At 38.0% G+C, this 21,168-nt stretch overlaps 1 protein-coding gene across 6 annotated transcripts in view; it reads left to right on the top strand.

The window, feature by feature from the left end:
* MBD5 (methyl-CpG binding domain protein 5) overlaps positions 1–19,564 on the top strand; it is a 445,631-nt gene extending 426,067 nt beyond the window's left edge. For all 6 annotated transcript variants that reach the window (XM_053908981.1, XM_053908982.1, XM_053908975.1 and 3 more), the window contains 3 exons: positions 5,245–5,318; positions 13,873–13,948; positions 16,856–19,564. In XM_053908981.1, the coding sequence (XP_053764956.1) occupies positions 5,245–5,318; positions 13,873–13,948; positions 16,856–16,927 (222 nt within the window). In that variant the 3' untranslated portion in view covers positions 16,928–19,564. The remainder of the gene's footprint in view (positions 1–5,244; positions 5,319–13,872; positions 13,949–16,855) is intronic.
* Positions 19,565–21,168: the final 1,604 nt, after the last annotated feature.

Here is a 21,168-nt window from a genome sequence, read left to right as displayed (position 1 = left end):
GACTGTAAACATCACTGAAGTGAATTGTGGAATTTTGTAACCTTTTTTCCCTAAACAAGGTTAAAGAGGGAAAGGAGGCCTAGTTCCATTTGCAGATAGCTGAGACCCACACAGTGTCCTCGAGCTTGTCAGGACAGTGTTCATAGAGTTAGTCTGAGGCCAATGCGTGTTTCTGTGATGTGAACTTTTAAACAGTCCTGCTTTAGAAATATGAGCTTACGCAAACCATTTAATTCCATTTATGTGTGGCAGATCAACGTGAAATTTGTTGTACATTTAGAATAGATTTATTCTAGTCCTGTAGTATACTTTTCCACTACTTAAAAACACTGCTTCCAAAGTGAAGAAGAAAGGAAACACACATGCACACACGCACACACACACACACACACACACACACACACACACAACCTCAGATAATGCTACTGGCAAAAATTGTTCATGTGTATTTGGTTAGTTCATTTGGAAGAACAATGGGATTCGCTTTAGGGATTTTTCCACGAGTACGATTGATGGAAAATTAGATTCATCCTTCTGTCACAGGTGAGTCAACTCTTTACTCCAAAATATTTCTTTATCATTATTTCCCATTCTTTAAAAAAAAAATACTGAAATATCGCCCTTAGGTTAGCAGGACTTTTTCAGGTTGAAGATATTTTTTAATATTTACTGTTTAATAAATGTTTGACAATAATGAACCTGATAAATGCCTCATATTTGCTTGTTGCTTCAGAGCTGTATTTCCCAGGCTTCAGCCAAAGTTGCATGCTACCTGTATGACCACTTAGCTAGAAACTTTATTCAAATTCACTTACTCCTTTATTTATTTATTCAACAAATGCTTTTTGGACTCCTATTATGAACTAGGCACCATTCAAGCCACTTTTTAAATAACTCCTTCAGTCTTAGTCTAAGATATAATATGTGTGAAATCACAGGTATAATGTTCTTTGTATTTTTCTAATATAAACATATGAATATATAACTACTAAAAGTGTTTAAAGGTTGGTCCTGTTTCACGTGACACCAGTGACACTTTGGTGTTTTTAAAGCACAATTGTCTTCATTATCTTTTTGGATTCTCTCAATGACCCATAAAGATGCACAACCATCCCCATTTTACAGGCCAGGGAGCTGACACTCAGCAAAGTGGCGTTCCTAAGAACACACATGACAGGCAGTTAAGCCAGGCACCCTGTCTGGTCTCCTAAACTAAGCTTGGTACTCTGTGCACAATACCATTCCCCAATAACAGGAGCTGAGGACATTGTAAAACTTGGATGGAGATGTAAGGAATGAAGAGCGGGTTTGAGTTCAGCTGTCCTGTCTGTCTTAGGAAATCTGGAATGTGGCTTGTACTCTGTCCTTTGACCTTTGTGGAACAGCTTTGCCTCAGCACTAAGTAGGAGCCAAGTAAATCACCAAGAAATGCAATCCCATTACCAGGTTTCAAGCTTGCAGGAAATTTTGACATTGTGTCCACCTAACTGGCTCTATTCAAAAGTGATCTAAGGGGCTCCTGGGTGGCTCAGTTGTTTAAGCGTCCGACTTCAGCTCAGGTTATAATCTCACAGTTTGTGAGTTTGAGCCCCACGTTGGGCTCTGTGCTGCCTGCTTTAGATTCTCTGTCTCCCTCTCTCTCTGCTCCTCCCCCATTCATGCTCTCTGTCTTTCAAAAATGAATAAACGTAAAAAAAAAAAAAAAGTGATCTAAGATCTTTGATCCAGGTTCTAACATATACCCCACCTCACTTTCAGAGGGTCAGTTTGGCTCCCTTAAAGGTTTGTGTCTCCCTCTGTTGTAGATTTAAGTTACCTCTACGATACACTACATGCTACCATGTTGACCCCAAATCAAACTTAATTAAATTACCAAATTTTAATGTGTGCCTCATGAACAAAAACAGCAACCGAGATTCAGATTTGTTCAGAAAAGTCTGAAACTTCCTCCTTATAAGAGTATATGGGTATGTTTCTGGGTATATTTCCAACCATACTGAACGAACAGGCTATAGAACTATTTGTGTTGAAGAATTGTGATGTCTAAAGAATATGAATGAGTGAAAGGAGGATTTTAGGAGTCAAAAAATATATTTATACATGAGGTAATATGTGAACTATAAATACATATAAAATCTGGTAATTTTTTCTAAGTCTCAACTGACATCTGTGAAGAGAGTTATTCAATGTTGGTCATTACTATTCACATCATCCTTATTTGAGTAAGAATATGGGGCAGATTATGAGGAAAGATACATTATAAAGTCCTCCCTTGATTTCTCACCAAGATAAGAATTAAATAATTTATGGAACTTCTGACTTATGACTATACAGGAACATAAGGTTATAATTACAGATCAAAGTATTAAGTGTCTTGAATTACTGGCTCCTTCAGTGTAAGTTTTATAAAAATATTTGTGTGTTTTTCCTTTTTAATGTTGCATTTATGTATTTGATTTCTCAGTATTTTCCTCATTTACAAGTTAGCTAAGTAATTTATGAGGGAGTATTCATTAAATCATTAAATATGATTTCGATTTGACTAGAAATTGAATTTATTTTGTTCTCCGATACCATCTTAGGGGACGGCGGTATCTTTAAACAGTTTCTTGAATATTGCATAAGTGTATGAATAATTCCCTACAAACAATGTACGCTCCTCATATATTTCACAATCCAGTAGAGTACTAAAATTCTGAAACAAAATAAACTAAACATTTACCTCTGGATATGTATGATCTTGTCAAATCAGAAATAAACAGTGATGTGTATCTTATTTATATTTAGTTTTGGAAAGCACCATCATTGCTTTCTGTGTCAAGGTCATTGAATCCTTTATAAATAATATAGTTCATTATGGAGTACCTACAGCCTTACAGGCAATTTAAATGGGGGAAAAAAAATCACAGAAGAGTATTAGTTCAGCAAAATTACCAGAAAATTATCCAAGCATAAAAAATTTTAAAAGATAAATTTAGGCATGTGTTATCTAAATTTTTGTAAAAATGTAATTGATTTAAATTAATTTGATCTATTTTTTTGGTATATCTGTGGTGGGGGAGTGGGTGTTTAAATGACTGTATACTTCAATGTATATTGGAGTTGGTATGGTGGAGAGAGGTTGAGTGCTTTGGAGTCATATCTGAGTTTCAATGCTGGCTATGCTACTTAAATTCACTGAGTCCCATGTGTAAAACAACAAAAATAATACTAGTTTGCAGTATTACCATATTAAATGATAGAACAGTACCTTTCCTGTAATAAACACACAAGAAATGTTTTTATTACCCCTTATTCTTTATTTAACTAAAAATAAAAACTGAGGTTTAAAAAATAGTTTTAACTTAACTTTGAGGAACTAAGACCAAGGGGGTAGGTCTTCATGTTGGTGTCTTGCTTTATTTCACTGTGAATCCACTTTCTGTTGCTTTGCATCATTCCCTTCTGAGATCTTTCACTACACCGACTTGTGTCTAATACGAGTTTATGTTACAAGAGAGCTTCCTTCCTACTACCAAAGGAGGTTATTTAAATATCTGTGGAATTAGCTATAGATTACATAAATTAATGTGTGAAATATCTTTCCTATGCTCTTCATGTGAGTAAATACAAAATGAAACCTCTTTTCTAACATGAAATGTGAAAATGTATCCAGGCACCTTTCCTTTCCTTTCCTTTCCTTTCCTTTCCTTTCCTTTCCTTTCCTTTCCTTTCCTTTCCTTTCCTTTCCTTTCCTTTCCTTTCCTTTCCTTTTTTATTTCAACAAGACACTTTCCTTCATGGCTCCTGTGAAGTGCTGTTAGAACAAAATTGTCTCCTTTTCTAGCATCCAAGAGATTGGGTGTCCCCCATGAAGTTGTGTGTATTTGCATCCTTTAGGACAAAATACAAAATTGTGAAGAGGAAAGTGTCTTCGTTATATGTTTTCCTCACTGAATAGTTAGAAATGCCTGTTTTCAAACTTTAGAGAGGAAACCCTTTGTTACCCATTACTGTGTGCTCAATTTGAAGGGGTCAAAGAAAAATTACTTAATAATGATATTCATGACTCAGGAAGATTTCAAGAGAAAAGTTAGTAATCATTTCCTTGCTTCTTAGTATTTATTGTCTTACCCATGAGGCGTTTTGACAGCTTCTTGAATTTTTATATAAAAGTAGCATAGGGGCGGTGGGGCTAAGAGATGGCTGAGAAGACTTGCCTTGAAGCAGTGTTTACACAGCAAGCAACACTGTTTTTACTTAAGTTGTTTTTTTTTTTTTAAGATTGACAAAAAATAACAATGTTTTTCTAAAGGTCTTTTTATTCACAAGTTACATGCAAGTTTTCTTATTTAGTAACTTTTTCTTGGTGGGGGGTGGCTTCAAGAACCATGACAGAGATTACTGGGGGCAAATGGCAAAGCCTGCACCTCCCCACCCCCACCAACACCCCAGCCACCATTGGTGGCCGCACTGTGAAGAAGTAGCAAGCTTCACACAGGCTGACAGGGATGAAGCAAGAAGGGAGAGGACACGCCCACAAGGTGTAGCCACACCTTTTCCCACAGCAGTAAGGACTAAGGTGGTCCACCTCCCACTCAAATTGTGGCCTCTGCAGAACCCAACATGTCCTAAGTAATAATAGCCGCTCTGTGCTTGGCTGTGTTCAACATTACTTGCTGCATTTTAATCATCACAGCCATAGTAGCAGGAAGGTAGGTATCGTTGTCCTCATTTTAAACAGGAGGAAACTGAGCTCAGAACATTTGAGTGTTTTATTCACGCTAGAAACCGAGGAGGTCAGATTCAAACTTCCGTCTGCCAGCTCCAAAGGCCGCCCCCATGGCTCTTGTTCCCCTTCTGCTGGAATAACAGATTTGCAGTAGCTGGGCCGCCCCTCTTCACTCACCACCGCTTCTGTCCCCCTTCTCCTGGAGTACAGATTTGCAGTAGCTGGGTATCAGGCAGTAGGGGAAGCAAACCATCTCTGATTTATATGATTTTGTGAATTGAAGGTTATTTAAATTGCCGATTTTGTTCTTAAAACATTCTTTACAAACTGTTGACAATTGGAAAGCCAACCAATCTTTCATTTCCATTGATGTTACAGCCTGGAGCCACACAATCAGCCCCAGCTTGAGCAAGGACAGGACACCTGACAGGGCAGTGAAAGTTAAGCTTCCCTCCCCACAGCAGGAAAGTAAAAAACGGTGTTAACAATTGCAGGTCTGGGTAATATGGTTTGGTCTTCATGCCTTCACTCAGGTGGAGCCCGAGAAGTTGAAGACACTAACAGAAGGTTTAGAAGCCTACAGCCGAGCCCGGAAAAGGAACAGAAAGTAAGCACCAATTTTATTTATTTTTTTGCCATTTCTTTCTCAAGTATATAATTTACTGGGTTTTATTCATAGGGACAAGAAAATCTCACTAATTTTGTCCATCTTAGGGCCTCCCTAAGTGTAGTTTAATGGTTATCGCCCAAGAGGATCATTATAGACGAGCCAAATTAGTTAGCTATTACAGAAAATATTTTCTTTTCTTAACAATTTGTACTGTGTGTGGGATGTTCCTCTTCATCATCTCTTTCCTCACTCCCTCCATATCCATCCCTCTCATTTACTGGGAAAGAAACACTCTCAATGTTTGCCAATTAAGTAGTTTCTAAAAGTATAGCAAGGGGTGCCTGGCTGGCTCAGTCAGAGAGCATGCAACTCTTGATCTCATGGTCATGAGTTCAAACCCCACACCGGGTGTAGAGATTACTAAAAAATAAATAAATACATACAAACATACATAAATATATTTTTAATTTTTAAAAATTTAAAAACTTAAAAAATAAAAGTATAGTAAAAGTCTGTCCCTTCAGGGGCGCCTGGGTGGCTCAGTCAATTAAGCGGCCGACTTCGGCTCAGGTCATGATCTCGCGGTCCGTGAGTTCTAGCCCCGCGTCGGGCTCTGTGCTGACAGCTCAGAGCCTGGAGCCTGCTGCAGATTCTGTGTCTCCCTCTCTGACCCTCCCCAGTTCATGCTCTGTCTCTCCCTGTCTCAAAAATAAATAAACGTTAAAAAAAAAATTAAAAAAAAAAAGTCTGTCCCTTCAGGAGGAGGGCTGAGGAGATATCCCCAATTTTACACAAGTAAGTAATTTCATCCAATTAACTATTAGTCAAAGTGATGGTAAATAATTCTTTTCTCTTGGGGCAGGAGTAATAGGTTTTCTTTGGAATTATAACAAGAAGTTTTACTTTGGGATGTTATTATTCAAATATTTCTAGTATGTTCTGGGTAAATGTTGTAAGGACAAGTAGATAATGTTTGAAACACAGTTTCCCTGTCATACAATGTAGTTTTATGTATCATAATTATTATTTCATCTTAAGGTAGAGAACTACAAATGTGCTTCTGTACATGCACATGAAAAGTTATTTTAAAAATACATATAATGGGGGCGCCTGGGTGGCTCAGTCCGTTGAGCCTCCTACTTTGCCTCAAGTCATGATCTCATGGTTTGTGAGTTCGAGCCCTGCATGGGGCTCACTGCCGTCAGTGTGCAGAGCCTGCTTTGGATCCTCTGTCCCCCTCTCTCTCTGCCCCTCCACTGCTCATTCTCTCTCTCTCTTTCAGAAATAAACATTTAAAAATATATACATATAATTGACATACCTGCTCAATTACTACAATTTTCACATTATCGAACATCTAAGAATTATGAGATCAGAATGATTAATAGTGTGTCTTATGTACATAATGATATCAATAGTATCTATTAAAGAGCACTCTTTCTTTTAGTGGTATCTTTAATAATTCTTGCCAGAGGTAAAATTTTAAAATTCAACAACTCTTGGGGAGACTCTTCATCTCAATAGAATGTCTCACAAAAAGATGCCATCCACAATAAGCAAACTCCCCCTTTTGTTCAGGAGTTCTTTGGAAGGTAGTGAGGGTTGTGGTGATGATCAAGTGAATAGCCAGGTTTGCTGTAGATCTGATAAGGAATACAGTGAGGCAAGTCCCCTCTGCTCTGACTGAAGTACTACTTGCTATGCAGAGCTTTGTAGTAGGATAAGGCCCATAGAATTAATACAAGGTCTGGAGAAAAGGAGGGAAATTGCAAATTACCTAAATCACAAACTTGCAATGGGCTGTTTGCTATGGAGTATTCAATAGTACTTGTTTATTTGACGTAAAAGATCTCTCAAATCTTTCCTCTAGTGAGATATGCCATTAGCTGAATTATGTGCAAAATATCCAATTGACTGATAACACAGAAATGAAATAACTCCTTAAAATATTTAAATATACTGCCCTGAGGGGCGCCTGGGTGGCTCAGTGGGTTAAGCTTCCCGACTTTGGCTCACATCATGATCTCGTGGTTTGTCAGTTCGCGCCCCACATTGGGCTCTGTGCTGACAGCTCGGAGCCTGGAGCCTGCTTCGGATTCTGTCTCCCTCTTTCTCTGCCCCTCCCCCACTCACACTCTGATTCTCTCAAAAAAATAAATAAGCATTAAAATTTTTTTAAATATATATTTATAAATATACTGCCTTGAAATGAATTTCATTTTCCCCATAAATTTGGTATTAATCAATTTTGAAAGGTAATGAGGAATAAATAGCAATTTTAAATTGTTTTTCTTCAAAGCTAGTTTACAAGTTGTGGTGAATTTGCATGGGTCCTAAGTGGCATTATCTACGTAAACTCATGAAACCATAAACTTAGAATATGGATTGGAGAGGTAAAAGAAGAAAATCTAAGGCAAACTTTAGTAAAAACAGCTTTATTTATTATGCTATTGTCTATTCAGACCAACTTGCCTTATAAATGCCCATTAGAATACTTTACATTTTGCATATAGTATTTAAACTCGATTATTTTATTCTCCCAATCACAAGATGGGCCAGAATAACTATGCCTATTTATGAATGAAGACACTTTAACCCAAATAACCTTAATAGTTAGTTGAAGGTCACATAAGTGATGAATGGTGTATTGAACCCAATCATGTGTTTATTCATTTACTTAATCATTTAGTTATTGCCCTAGTTAAGGAGACTAATTGAGCAAAAACCTGTGTTGGGCCCAGTGCTACAGCCCCTGGAGCTCATGTTTAGCAAAGGCCATTAAAATGTTAAAATTGCAATGACAGCAATATGTATAGTGTATTTGGGGATCATAGAAAGTGGCATTAAACTCAGGTAAAGGAAGACTTTCTAGAGGAAATATCTGAGCCAGGTCTTGCACAATACATATGTATTAGCCAGACAAAGAAAACAAAGACCAAGATGGGGTGGGGTGGGATGATGTTTAGATGAGATCAGCAGTTGGATTTGGGGGACTATAAAGCCTCAGACAGGAAATTGTAAAAGACGCGGCCAAAGGTATAAGCAGCAATCAGATCATGAAAAGGTTAGTAAGGGCCAGTGGGATCCTTTATCTTATTGGAAGTGCCTGATGGGACAGCTAGATGGATTTTCACTTTAGATATGTCTGTACGGAGGATAAATTTTAGGGGAGCCATATTGGAAACAGGGACATTGTTTAGGATGCCATGGCAGCAGTCAAGGGAGAATGAGGGCTCAAAACAGAACAGGAGTGATGAGAATGGAGGAGAAGGAATGTGGTCAAGAAATATTTAGGAGGGAAAATTCACAAAACATCATGGTGATTGGTTGGAATATGGAGAGCAAGCAATCAAGGACAACTTTCAGGGTTTCAGCTTGGGTGACCTGGTGGGTGGTGGAGACACTGAAATGGCATTTAGTACAGGGGGGCTGTTGAGTGCATGTGGGGTGCCTGTGGACTATGTTGAACCCATGTCTGACACTGGGAAGAAGTGATATTTGACTACGTAAAAATGGCTGTGATCACACAGAGATCCTTTGGCCAATTTGAACAGTGGGTTAAGGATTGAACCTCTTGGGCATTTGAATGTTTACTAGAGATAATGAAGCAGATGGGAATCATCAAAAAGGAGGAAGAGAATAGGGGGTCAGGGGAGCAGGGTGTTAGAAACCAAAGGCTAAAAGCTTCCAGAATGATAAACAGAAGTCCAGTAAGACAAGAACTGAAAAATCTCCATGAAACTGGGCAATTTGGAGGCTATTGGCAACCTTAGTGAAAACCATTTCCAATAAAGTGGCAGGTGTAAAAACAAAGTGACCATGGGTTGAAGAGTGAATGAGAAGGGAGTAGAGAGAGTTGATATAAATTAGTTTGGTCTTCTTTCTACCTGTAATATAAAATTTTCCTGAAAAATAACTGGAAGAATTTTTTAAATGGCAATGATGTGACTGCTTTTTGTAGACAAAGGAAAAGGAGAGAGAAAGTGAGTGAAAAAGGAAAGTGGCATTTGAATAAGATGATTTAGAGGCTGGTTTTGGGCCTGAGTTCATATCCTATTTCCATCACTTCATAGCTGTGTGCCCTTGCATATGTTGCTTAACCTCTCTGAGCCTAAATTCTTCATTTCTAAAATGGGCATAGAGGGGCACCTGGGTGGCTCAGTCGATTGAACATCCAACTTCGGCTCAGATCATGATCACACAGTTCATGGGTTCAAGCCCCGCATCGGGCTCTGTGCTGACAGCTCAGAGCAGAGCCTAGAGCCTGCTTCAGATTCTGTCTCCCTCTCTCTCTCTGCCCCTCCCCTGCTGACACAGTGCCTCTCTCTCTCTCTCAAAAATAAATAAACATTAAAAATTTTTTAAATAAAATGGGCATATTAATATCTACCTCTTAGCATTGTTATTATATAGATCATATAAACACAGTACTTGGCACATGGTAAGTATTTAGTAAACAGCTATTTTTATTATAAAGATACAGGTGAAGCAAATGAAATTATGAGATATTTTTGCCAGTGGAAACATTCTACCACCATATTAGATGTTTAGAATTCTATGTAATCATTTTAATTTTTAATATTCTACAACCAAACTGTATAATAAATATCTTTAAACATATATGCTTATTACAGCCTAATCACAGAAGAAATATTAACATATTTATTGAAAACATTACTCAGGGTCATTTTATACTTGAAAGAGGAAATAGCTTCATTAAAGAAAAAAATTTCATAGCTTTTAGATTTGCTATGATTTTCATTGAAATGAGGATCAAATCTTCTACCTATACTTACACATAAATTTAAAATCTGGTAACCTGATTTTTGTGGAGTTCAAAAGTGATAAAGTGATAAAATACATCCTATTTCCACTTTAAGATCAAGAAATTATAGTGCTAAATTCCTTAAATTCTTCATACTTTCTCTGCGGATTAAGTTTCAGAATCTACGATTCTTGATGTCTAGGTCTCACCCAAATTTGTTCCATTCTACATGAAGCGAGTTGCTTAAATTCTAAACTGACAGTGTAGAGCGACATGTGGTTCCTCATTTCCCTCATTTCTTATACCATTCACAGATGTGTACCTGCCTTTTTCCTTGATTAGTGAAGATAAGGATAATGTGTGACAATATAGGCAGTGAAAAATGGAAGTGGCAATTATCTCCATTAATAACTAGAAATGTCATTATATGAACATCTATTGCTTAATCAAGTAGGTTTTAGAGTGTCCATTAGTAAAAATGTTTATTATTAAATGTCAGCAGGAAATAGAAAATAGTGGATGAAACTCCACAGGGAAGCCCTCTGTACTGGAAGACTGAATTTTGACTAATTATTCATTTCATGAACTCATGGAAATTTTTCTTCCTCTTTTAAGTGCATTCTTCCCTGACCTGACCAGTTAGTGTAAAAATTAGTCTGCAGCTTTAACACCTGGGAGAGTCTCCCTTTACCTCTTGAACCTCATGATGCATTCAAGTAATTTCATGCCCCACCTCTCTGTATTTATTCTCTCTTCCACAAGTAGTCAATTCTCCCTCTGTTAACTACTTAAGTTTGTTAAAGGAAAAATAAATTTAGCTTAAGTTAATATAAACTCTTTATAAACGTTTTAAATATCTTGTTGAAGAAAGAGATCACAAAGTCCTAAATTCTCTCTTTTTTTAAAGTTTATTCATTTATTTTAAGAGAGAGAGAGAGAGAGACAGGGTGTGTGTGTGCGCACGCACAAGTGGAGAAAGGGCAGAAAGAGAGGGAGAAAGAGAGAATCGCAAGCAGGCTTGATGCTCAGTGCAGTGCCCAATGCAGGGCTTGATTCCATGAACTGTGAGATCATGACCTGAGCCAAAATCAGGAGTCAGATGCTTAACTGACTGAGCCACCCAGGTGACCCCTAAATTCTATCTTTTTGTTCAGCAAGTAATGTTGAATTATTTTTGTACCTTAATGCTGATGTTATTGCAACTTTTCATAGGGAAACCTTTTTCATGACTCTTTGAATTTATTACTTTTAAAAACTGTAGTTAAATATCCATGTTCTTCATTGACAAATTAGAATCGGTTTCACCAGTTCTCCCTATAAAGTCATAAAGTATGGCATAGAAACAGTTGTCATATACTGATTTCATAGGCTTGCTGTAAAGATTAAATGAGATAATGTATGTAAAGATTTAACACAACTCTTGGCAAATAGACAATTTTCAATAAATAGTAACAATTCTTGTTATTAAGGTAAAAGTGAGAGAACCAAAATTCTCTAATGGTTTTCTATTGAAATGTTTTACCTTCATTTTAGACATTTAGAATTTTAGATAGTCAAATATAAACCCATAAGGTATTATAATAAAAATCCATAACAAATATCCTTTGAAATGTATATTCATACTTTTAAGTACAAAAGAAATAGGACAAATCTATGTAACATGTTACACAAGGTGTAATAGTGTTAGGCAACTAGGCAATGTATGATACTGTCAAGACCTTTGCCAAACAGCCCACAAATGGGATCCCAATCCAACCCCAGCCAAGCTTACATGACCCCATGGAATCCTGGCATTTGATTTCCACCCCCTCCCCCCCCCCCCCCCCCCCCGCCCAGTCACCCAGAATCAGGCTTGGCAAACTCCTCACTGGGAAAGCAACTCAGACCAACTCCATGAGATGCCCATGGTCCCTTAAAATTGGAATAGGTAGGTAAATAAAAGACAGTGTATGAATAGATTATATCAACTTAAACAGTGCCCAAAAACAGTGATAAGGGAGAAAAAGACAAGTTGCAGAAGGGCATGTATACCATACCACCCTTGATGGACACCTTTGTGTGTATATTAAACACACACACACACACACACACACACACACACACACACACACATAAAAGACAGCACTACGTACCATTCATGGATATATCGTATAAAGTATAAAAACATACTATAAAGAAACACAACATAGTTGCCTTTGGGGAGAAGAGGAGGAGAGAATGAGACTAGGAATTGATAACAAATGGGAATTTCAGCTTTTTTTTTAATAAAAAAGAAAGGAAATAATAATTTATTATCAGTTTATTTTCAGAAGTGGATTTGTTAGAGGTTAACTTATTCTATGCACTTTTCTGCATTGTTTATATTTCTAAGAATAAATAGGAAGAATGTGAAAGCTAGAGGCTAGCCTACAGGCTGGCAAAAGGTAAGGGGTTGCTGTTGTATTGCCCACATAATTTAGTTAAAACCAATACATTAATCTTTTTTTCCAGTTAAACTGATTCAAGTTCATATATGTATATCCCAGAATATACAGACGTCGTGTTAGCTTTGGACAGATTTTTTATTTAGGAAGTATGTGGAACATCCGTGATATGCCCAGCAGTATACTCCTCAGGGTATACACAGAAACTAAATGTACGAATTGTCTAGTCCCTGCGTATGAGGGTAAAACCTGGTGGGGGCTGTGGTAAACCAAAAGGCCTCATATAAAGGCATTCCACTAAAGTTCAAATATGTTTTTAAACACGACGTGAGCCAAACTAAATGGAACTATGAGCCAAATTCTTCCCCAACTGCAAATTTCCAATCTCCGTGTACGTGCCGAGGTGAGACTTAACTCTTGGAAAACCATGCTGACAGCCTGCAGCTTTATCTCTGCAGCTTTTCTAGTAATTGTTGTGACAAGATAAATGAAATGAATCAGCTTAGTACTCAGAATAATTGGGTAACTATTTATATGCATAAAAAAGAATAAAGTAAGTTAGTTAGAATAGACAAAGGGTACCTAATTACAGAGGTAGATGGTGTGGATTTGCCTGGTTTTAAGTAGTTCGTTGCACAGCTTCCTATAGTTTGAATATACCGTTTTGTGTTATTCAGGCTGCACATGTGTGTAATGCTAGGCCGAGTAGAGAGAAAAAGTCAGATGAGCGATAGACACTCTGAGACAGCCATTCTTTATCTGTTCAAATAGTTAAGTCACTTTGGTTTTGCAGAAAAGGTGGTGGGCCCAGGAGGGAGCCTTAGGTGTGATAGATTGTTAAACTGTTTCCCACCCAGAACTTGTGCAGGCACCAGGATTTCAGCCTTCACTTGCTCAACTCAGAAGCCGGGATACGGCAGCGAGGGCAGAGGGAGCTCCCTAGTGGCCAGAGTCTGCAGTTCAGCCCCTCCGCCCTCCCCCTGGCCACGCAGCCTGGCTGCCTGAGAAAGAGACAGGCCAGAACAGGCAGTGCAGGGCAGGCTGGAATCCTGGACGACAGGCTGCGTCTGTGGGAAAAGAGACCCACGGCCCAGTTTTCTTGCAAAATCATCCGACTGTGGAAGAAGCATGTGGAAAGGGAAAGAATCCATTGTCCCCTATCATGTGCTCCGTTTTTTCGTAATTCTGTGACTTTAATTAAGTGGTGAGAATCCAGGGATGTTTGTCATCTGACTTTTTCAAATGTAAATATAAATTGACTTTCTAGGGTGGAATTGGTGCTTCTGTTTTCTGATTAGGGGATTAAATTGAGACTTTGTTTCCTTAATTTGTTAATCTGGTGTGTTGTTTTCATTAATTCCAGAAGTGGAAAGCTAAATAACCATTTAGAAGCTGCTATTCATGAGGCCATGAGTGAACTGGACAAAATGTCTGGGACTGTAAGTTAATTTATTTTTCCATTATACTATGTTTCTTTGAAAATAAATTGTATTACACTTTTTGGTAAAGCGTCTTCAATATTGACAAGCAACTCACGTAGCAATACTAAATTACTAGGCTCCAAAAAAGACTGATATCAGAAAAGATTCAAAGTAATTTAAGAAAAAATAACCTAGTAGTATTAACTGTGTCTTTTTTCTGAGATAACTTTTGTTTTTCCCACATAACATTCCTTCTAAACGTAAGCAGCAAAAAATAAAGTTCAAACCACAGCTTTATGCATTTAACTCTCTGCACAGCAGTAGCCATTACTGTTGCCTAAATATTCAATAATGCAAATTTCTCTTTGTCCATAGAACCAAAAAAAAGGGGGAGAGGGATATTGAACAATAGGGTCAAGATCAAGAGTGTATCGACCTCTCATTTCCTTTCTATTGTTACCTAAAAAGTAAAATATTTGGCACAAAGTCCTATTGTTAAATTACTGAACATAGTAACCTCTGGTTTTCAAGAAGTTGTGTCTGTTCTTTCTTTACATTTTTACTTAACTGTTCACATAATAGTATCGAATGTGAGAAGTTTCATCATTGTTCTCTAATTCAAACATTGGTGAGTGTAAACACTCAAAATATAATTTTGGTAATTTCTTTTAAAAAATGTGAATTATCCAAGGCTATTCAGCAATGAAAGCTAATTTACTTTCACTCAACACTTTGTGTTAAAGTCACCTGGACCCCAACAACCCATTCAGTGGCTACTTATTGACAGATATAAGTTATAGACTCATAGAATGTTGGGGTTGGTATGGGCTTTAGAGATGTTGTGATCTAACCCATCGTTTTGCAGATGGATGAATTAAGGCCCTGAGAAGTTAAACTTCCTGACAGAATGTAGGAAAGGTCGGAAGCAGGGATCATGAAGTCCAACACCTTCCAAGGCCAGGCAAATACACTAAGTAAAGTGGGTCAGGTGTGAGAAAAAACAGCAATTCAAGTGGATTGAAAAATGCCAACTAGAGGTCAGGGAGGCTACCTTAGAGGCTCAGCACAATAGAGACTGTTGCTTACTTCCGTCTGGTGCCGGTAAGGGCTTTCCACACACAGTCATTCAGAGGCCCAGGTTCTTCTTTCTGTTTCTAGTGTCCCCCATTCCTCAGGGCCTCCGAGTGCTCCTTCATATCATTTGCATGCAGCCCAGCAGGTGAGAGAAGTGTGTATGCACAGGGGTGCCAGGATAGGCTCCTCACTTCTGCTGTTTTCCACCGGACTGACCCCCTCATCTGGCTTTCTTAAGGCAAATGGACTAGGAAATGCATTCTACAATGTGCCCATTCAGGAAGAAGAGAAAATGGGTTCAGTGAGCCTCTTGCTGGTCTTTGCTGCAGGACATTTGGCCTTTGTGGCCAGCAGGCAGTGAGGAGTGATGGGATTGGGGCAACCTGGAACCCATGCTCTCTCCAGAAGGAACTCCTTCTTCCATACTCCAGCAGGTCCAAACCTATGGGAAATTATGCCAGAATTGCCAGCTCCTCCAATTTTTCATAAGGTGCTAAGTCTAGAAGTGAAATTCCAACTTTTTTCATGTTGACAACTGTCTTTGTAAACATTGAAACATCATATAGCTGTTAAACAAAATACCTTTTCAGGCCATATTTGGTTCACAGATTACCAAGACTTGTTTGCAGCCTTGGATAAAGGCTTCTTTCCTCAATTATAACAAGTTTTCAGTTATCATTCTTCGTCAGAAACTAGTGGTTTTTAAAAAATGTATATGGACAGGTTAGGAGGAAGAGGCAGTGTGACAAACTTATAAATGTTACTTTTAAAATTTAAGTTCTTAAAACAGCTTTTTGCGTTTGCCTTCGAATAGCATTGGCCTTCGTTGTTATCTTAACATTATTTTAAAACAATTAAGCCAACTTGTAGTGGATCTTGAGAGCTGATTGGGAACATCTCCTAATTATGAATTCTGTGACATTATGTTGGTAACTTTGAAATTGGCTGTGGTACAAGTACGTACACCATGGAAATTGGCATATCCTACACTCGGCTTGTGTCCCTCCACAGGGTACTGGTTGTTAAACATTAGCTACACCACGGCCTTGGGACCATCCTGCCTTTCCTGGGTCTAGGCTTGCCCTCTCCTGTCAGTAACCACATACATTGTGGGGCACCTGATCACCTCCCTAGCACCTGTTCTCTGCCCCTCCAAATCATACCTGCTGTCCGATACCTGGTAACCATACTCTGCCATGCTCCATGCCTGCTCAATCTGATACACAGCCCTAACTGCTACAGTTTCTGCATTTAGTATACAGAGATGAGTTCATCAGTTACACTTTCCAGACTATATAAGCTCAGATCTGCCAACAGATGGTAGTGATCTTCTATTTTTCACTCTGATTGTTCTCTTAAATAAACTTCCATGGGCTGAGCTGAGTGCATATTCTTACCATCTCTGACCCTTCTTAGTAGTTGTAAAATAAGTCGGGTGATGAAGTAAAGAAGAAAACATGTTTGGTATGTATTTTTCTGCTTTTCTAGACTCTGCTGAAGTTGGCGATCTAGGGATCCCTAACAAAAAGGGCTTTATTTTTGTCTTAAATGCACAGCAGAGGTAGCAACTGCACACGTCATTTCCCACACGTGATGTTCTCTGGTTCCTCCCTTGCGTTCCAGTGTTACAGGTTTGCTCTGCTTACCTGTTCCTAGGACTCCTCATTCCCTGTAGTGACTATGGACACACTAAGATCTGAGATCTTGGTAAAAATTTTAAATGGCTCAGGAGATCAGTGGTTGGAAATGAAAGGTGGAATCTCTTTCCTCCCCTGTTTCTTTGTCAGAAATCGAATGGTGCTTGTACTTTCAACCTTTGTTGTTATTTTTTCCCCACCTCTTTATTTCCAGGTTCACCAAATCCCACAGGGAGACAGACAAATGAGACCCCCCAAACCCAAGAGGAGGAAGATCTCCAGATAACAGGGACTACTCCACCAATGCGCAGTGTTTATTAAAGGAACGTGCACAGATATTATCTCTATATAGGTATTGATATAGCCACTGTTATATCAGTATTTATACTATGGCAGATAGCTACCACCACCACAGGGTGCTAAAAGAAACAGTGATACGATATTTTTTTTGATGAGGAAGGATAATGAATGCTGGAAAACCAATCAAAATCCCTGAATGATGAGAGTAATAAATGGTCAAGAGATTACTGAGAAACTTTTTCTATAATACTAAAATTGTGATTATAAGAAATGTCCACATGTTTCTGAAGAATTTTCAATGTTGTATATAGAAAATGCAGAATTTCATGGCGATATCAGAAATGTAAATATTGTACAATATTGTCATGTACAAGCGTACCTAATGCACACTTTATCTTTTATTGTACAAAGAAATAGTGTACAAAATTCTTTGGTTTCTATGGAGTACACCTACCAGAGACTACCAGTGTAAAGTGATAAATAAAAATACAACCTAAATGCTTTTCTATGATAATGTAAAAGATGCTGTTTTTGTATTTAACAGCAGAGAAAAGGCATGACAATGTATTACCTGAATTATGACATACATTGCACACCACCGAGTGTCCATTTCTATTGTCTGTTTGGAATGAACCTTATCCGGAAGCACTGGACCCGATTTCGGGTGCCTAGGAAATCAAAACCTTGCAGATTCCTAAAGGGATGAGGGCTCACAGGTCTAAATTAAGAATTCAGAAACTGCAACCATTTGTTGCATATTTTTTTTACCTAAGTTTTAAAGTAGAATAGGTTTTATAAAAAAAAAATCTTAGATGGAATATTTTACTCAATCATTTCTGTAGTTAATGTTTGATAGCCACCTCTTGACTCAGATAGCTTAGGCCGCACCACCATGGATGCTCAGAGTTGAATTTTTTTGGCAAACAATACCGGACAAGATAAAACTCTGTTTCCACACCTGGAGGCAAAAGCCCCCCTTCAAAACCATTATCAGAGGTAAGGTTGATTATAAGTCAGTTTTCTTGTAGTGGCAAAAAAAAAAAAAAAAAAAAAAAATACCAATCATCACAGCAAGTGTCATAGCCATTCATCAGTATTACTCAAACCAGAAGTGAAGGTGGCTTACAAAATTATTAGCAATGGTAATTTTTTATCAGTATTATGTAACATATCAGATTTATTTTATTTAAAGAATTATTTATACCATTAACAGATTCTTATATATATTAATGTGGCTGAAATGTGCAGGTTAAATCTATTAACCAAATTATTTATATTATATTAAGTAAGAAAAAAAATGTGAAACAAATGTAGAGAGAAAATACTACATTACAAGTATACAAACCTAAAACTGTGAGCCATTGTAAAGTACAAGGTTATTAATAAGAAATGTAGCACAACATGATTTTCCGTCTTTTTTCACGATTTTTGTGGTGGTGGTATAACCCTGTCTCCCACGCACTTGAGAGAAGTTTCAGGCCTCCAGCCTGACTTCAGCTGATGGATTGTCAAAAGAAGGGATCCATTATCCCTTTATTCTTAGAATCACCAGCCCCCACCCCTAAACCCATGAACCCCTAGAGAGCGCTCGCTGCCTTGTCCCCTAGCCTGGGGCTCACTCAACAGCTTCATGCTCCAGTTACCGGGAGCCCTTCAATAGCAGGCTCTGGACCCCCAGATGCCCACCACCTCCACTATCCCTCCTCTCTCATCCACCCCGCATACTCCTCACTCCCACGATGTAGCAGAGTTCCAGTAACTCAGGAAAAAGGAGACCAAGGTCATTCTTCCAGTTGGTTTCTTGGGGCCACAGCACAGAGCACTCCACCAGGGCTCACTTTTGATAGCAACAGCTCTTAGTTCTTCCCCCCAGGGTCTCCTGGGTCTCCTGTGTCTCACTGTACTTTCACTCCCACCCTCACCCCTACCCCCACGCCTGATGGAATACAACTGGCACCCAGGCTTCATGGCCTGGAGGCAGGAAACCTTCCTTGTAGGGGTAGGTCCATTTTGTCTTTCATGTAACAGTGGGATTGCCTGCCGGTCCTTCGCGCAGTCGCCCTAAGTAATCTTTTGTGTAGTTCAGTTGACACATCTTTGCGTGTTTGCTATGTTTAAACCATAAATGTCCTTTGTTGTCCCCCACCGATCTGCTTTTCTACTGTTCTGTCTACATGGTTGTTTTTATTCCCAGATAGATGCATATGCGTGTTTGTGCATGGCGTGTGTCTGCGTATATGTGGGTGTGGATGTGTGTGTTGATACGTAGAAGTTTTTTTAGCCTTTCCTGTCTTTAGAACGAGTTTGTGTCCACCTGGCCTTCTTTTAGATATTTTAAGCTAATTAGATGTGTGGTTCCCCACCAATGTATACTTTACATCTGTAGACCATGTAAAGTATGTTTGTGCCCATGATTTCACTGGTTGCTTATGGCTTTGATGTGGCTGCTAGGTGTTGTTGTTCCAGTCCACATGGGGTTTTCCCCCCTCTCTTTTACAGTTATATGGTTTCGTGTAAGCAGTTAATGTAAATATTGTTAGCATTACAGGTCATGCAGTGCTGTAACATTTTTTTAAATGTTGCACCTACTTTACAATTAAAAACTTGGTCACTCATACTTGAATTTTGCCCATAGAGCCATTTCTTTCTCTTTGTATTGAAGCCAATTCATTTTTTAAAAATGAAGGCTAGCCTTTATACATTAGTAAATTTTTTATTTCCTAAAGTAAACTTTTTTCTCCCCCCAACAAATCTGACAATTGAAACAATGAAAAAATTTTTTGCTCCTTTAAAGAACATAATACCCCTCTTGGAAAAGAAAATCTCATTTTATTTTGTGTCCCTTAACAGTCTTAGGAAGCACAACGAGAATAAACTACATCTTTAAGTAGTTTTTAAAGATTATTTCAAGCGAATGAAAATTAACTGAGCAGCTCTTGTTTGATTTGTCTCATTTGTAGCATTAAAAGTAATCAGGGTTTTTATTTATTTAAAGGAATATTTTTGGTTTGTAGTTTTCAGTCTCCTTGTGAATGCAAATGCTTTAAGAGCATTCATCCCTTGTGATATCATGGGCCACTTTTACTCTTGTAGTTGGACCCTGACTTTGAGTTATTGGCAATGTCTCTTTTTCAAGTAAACCCCACCTTCATTTTTGAACATAACACTGCAGAATTGTGGGAACAGCAGAGAGCTGCTATTTTGCTTTCTGTAAGTTTTATGAAGATTCCCAACTGACTTATTCCATGAGGTAATTCTTTTTTCATTTCAGACCAGAGTAACACATTGTGGTTAACTCCGGTAATCTTCTCTGCAGTTTGCAATGTTCCCTTGTAAGTCACAAGTGGTTTTGCATTGAGATTTTAAAATCTAAGATGCTTCAGATGTTGGTGACATTACTCTTTCTGAAAAGGAAGCCAAGATTCTAGACCTTACCGAAAATATGATACCTTGTTTACTTTCCCCATTGATGCCCAAATGGTGTTTAACACAAGTCTTAAGACTTTTCAATGTAGCCTATAAAATGAGCTGTGCGTTACTTGATTCATTTGGGGGCTATGAAAAAAATAATATCAACAGCCAGAACTGTAATATTGAATTAATTTATCTTTTCTTTCATTCACTCTATCACATTTGCATTAGCCAAAGAGATAAGAACATTAGTAATTCATACGTGTAAACAACCCAGAAGTGAATTTTAAATCCGTGAGCCAAAAAGCAATAAACAACTCAAGCATGGGAAATCCTGCTAACAGTGGGGGGTCTGATACAGAAAAAATATATAAAAAGCATTATCTTCAAATATGAAAGATTAATTTGTATCTACTGTAAATATGTAATATCAGCCTTATCTGCTTTTATACACACTGTGTGTGTACCTCAGCGACCTTTTATAAACCGGAAAGATGGTTGATTTAATAATTTGTTATGTAAATACAAAGTTGTCTATAAATTGGAAAATTTGATGCCAGATGGCTTCACAATATACAAATGTGTTTTGTAATATCATGCCTTTATGAATTAAGTATAAATACACTGGATTGTCTGTGTAGAAGAGTAGCAATTTACATTTCACCTGCATTTCAAGTGGATATTTTTGTCCAAGTGGTTATCTTCTTAGGACAAGAAAATGACCTGAACATTTTCAATGTGGAAAACAAATATGGTTTTGAAATCACCAAAACTCCTTTTCACACTCAAGTGTCTGTTCAATTCCATACTAAATGC

This window comes from Panthera pardus, unplaced genomic scaffold (genome assembly GCF_024362965.1).
Source record: "Panthera pardus isolate Hobbes unplaced genomic scaffold, ASM2436296v1 HiC_scaffold_10, whole genome shotgun sequence".
NCBI lineage: Eukaryota > Metazoa > Chordata > Mammalia > Carnivora > Felidae > Panthera > Panthera pardus.
This window is presented reverse-complemented; position numbering and strand designations above follow the sequence as displayed.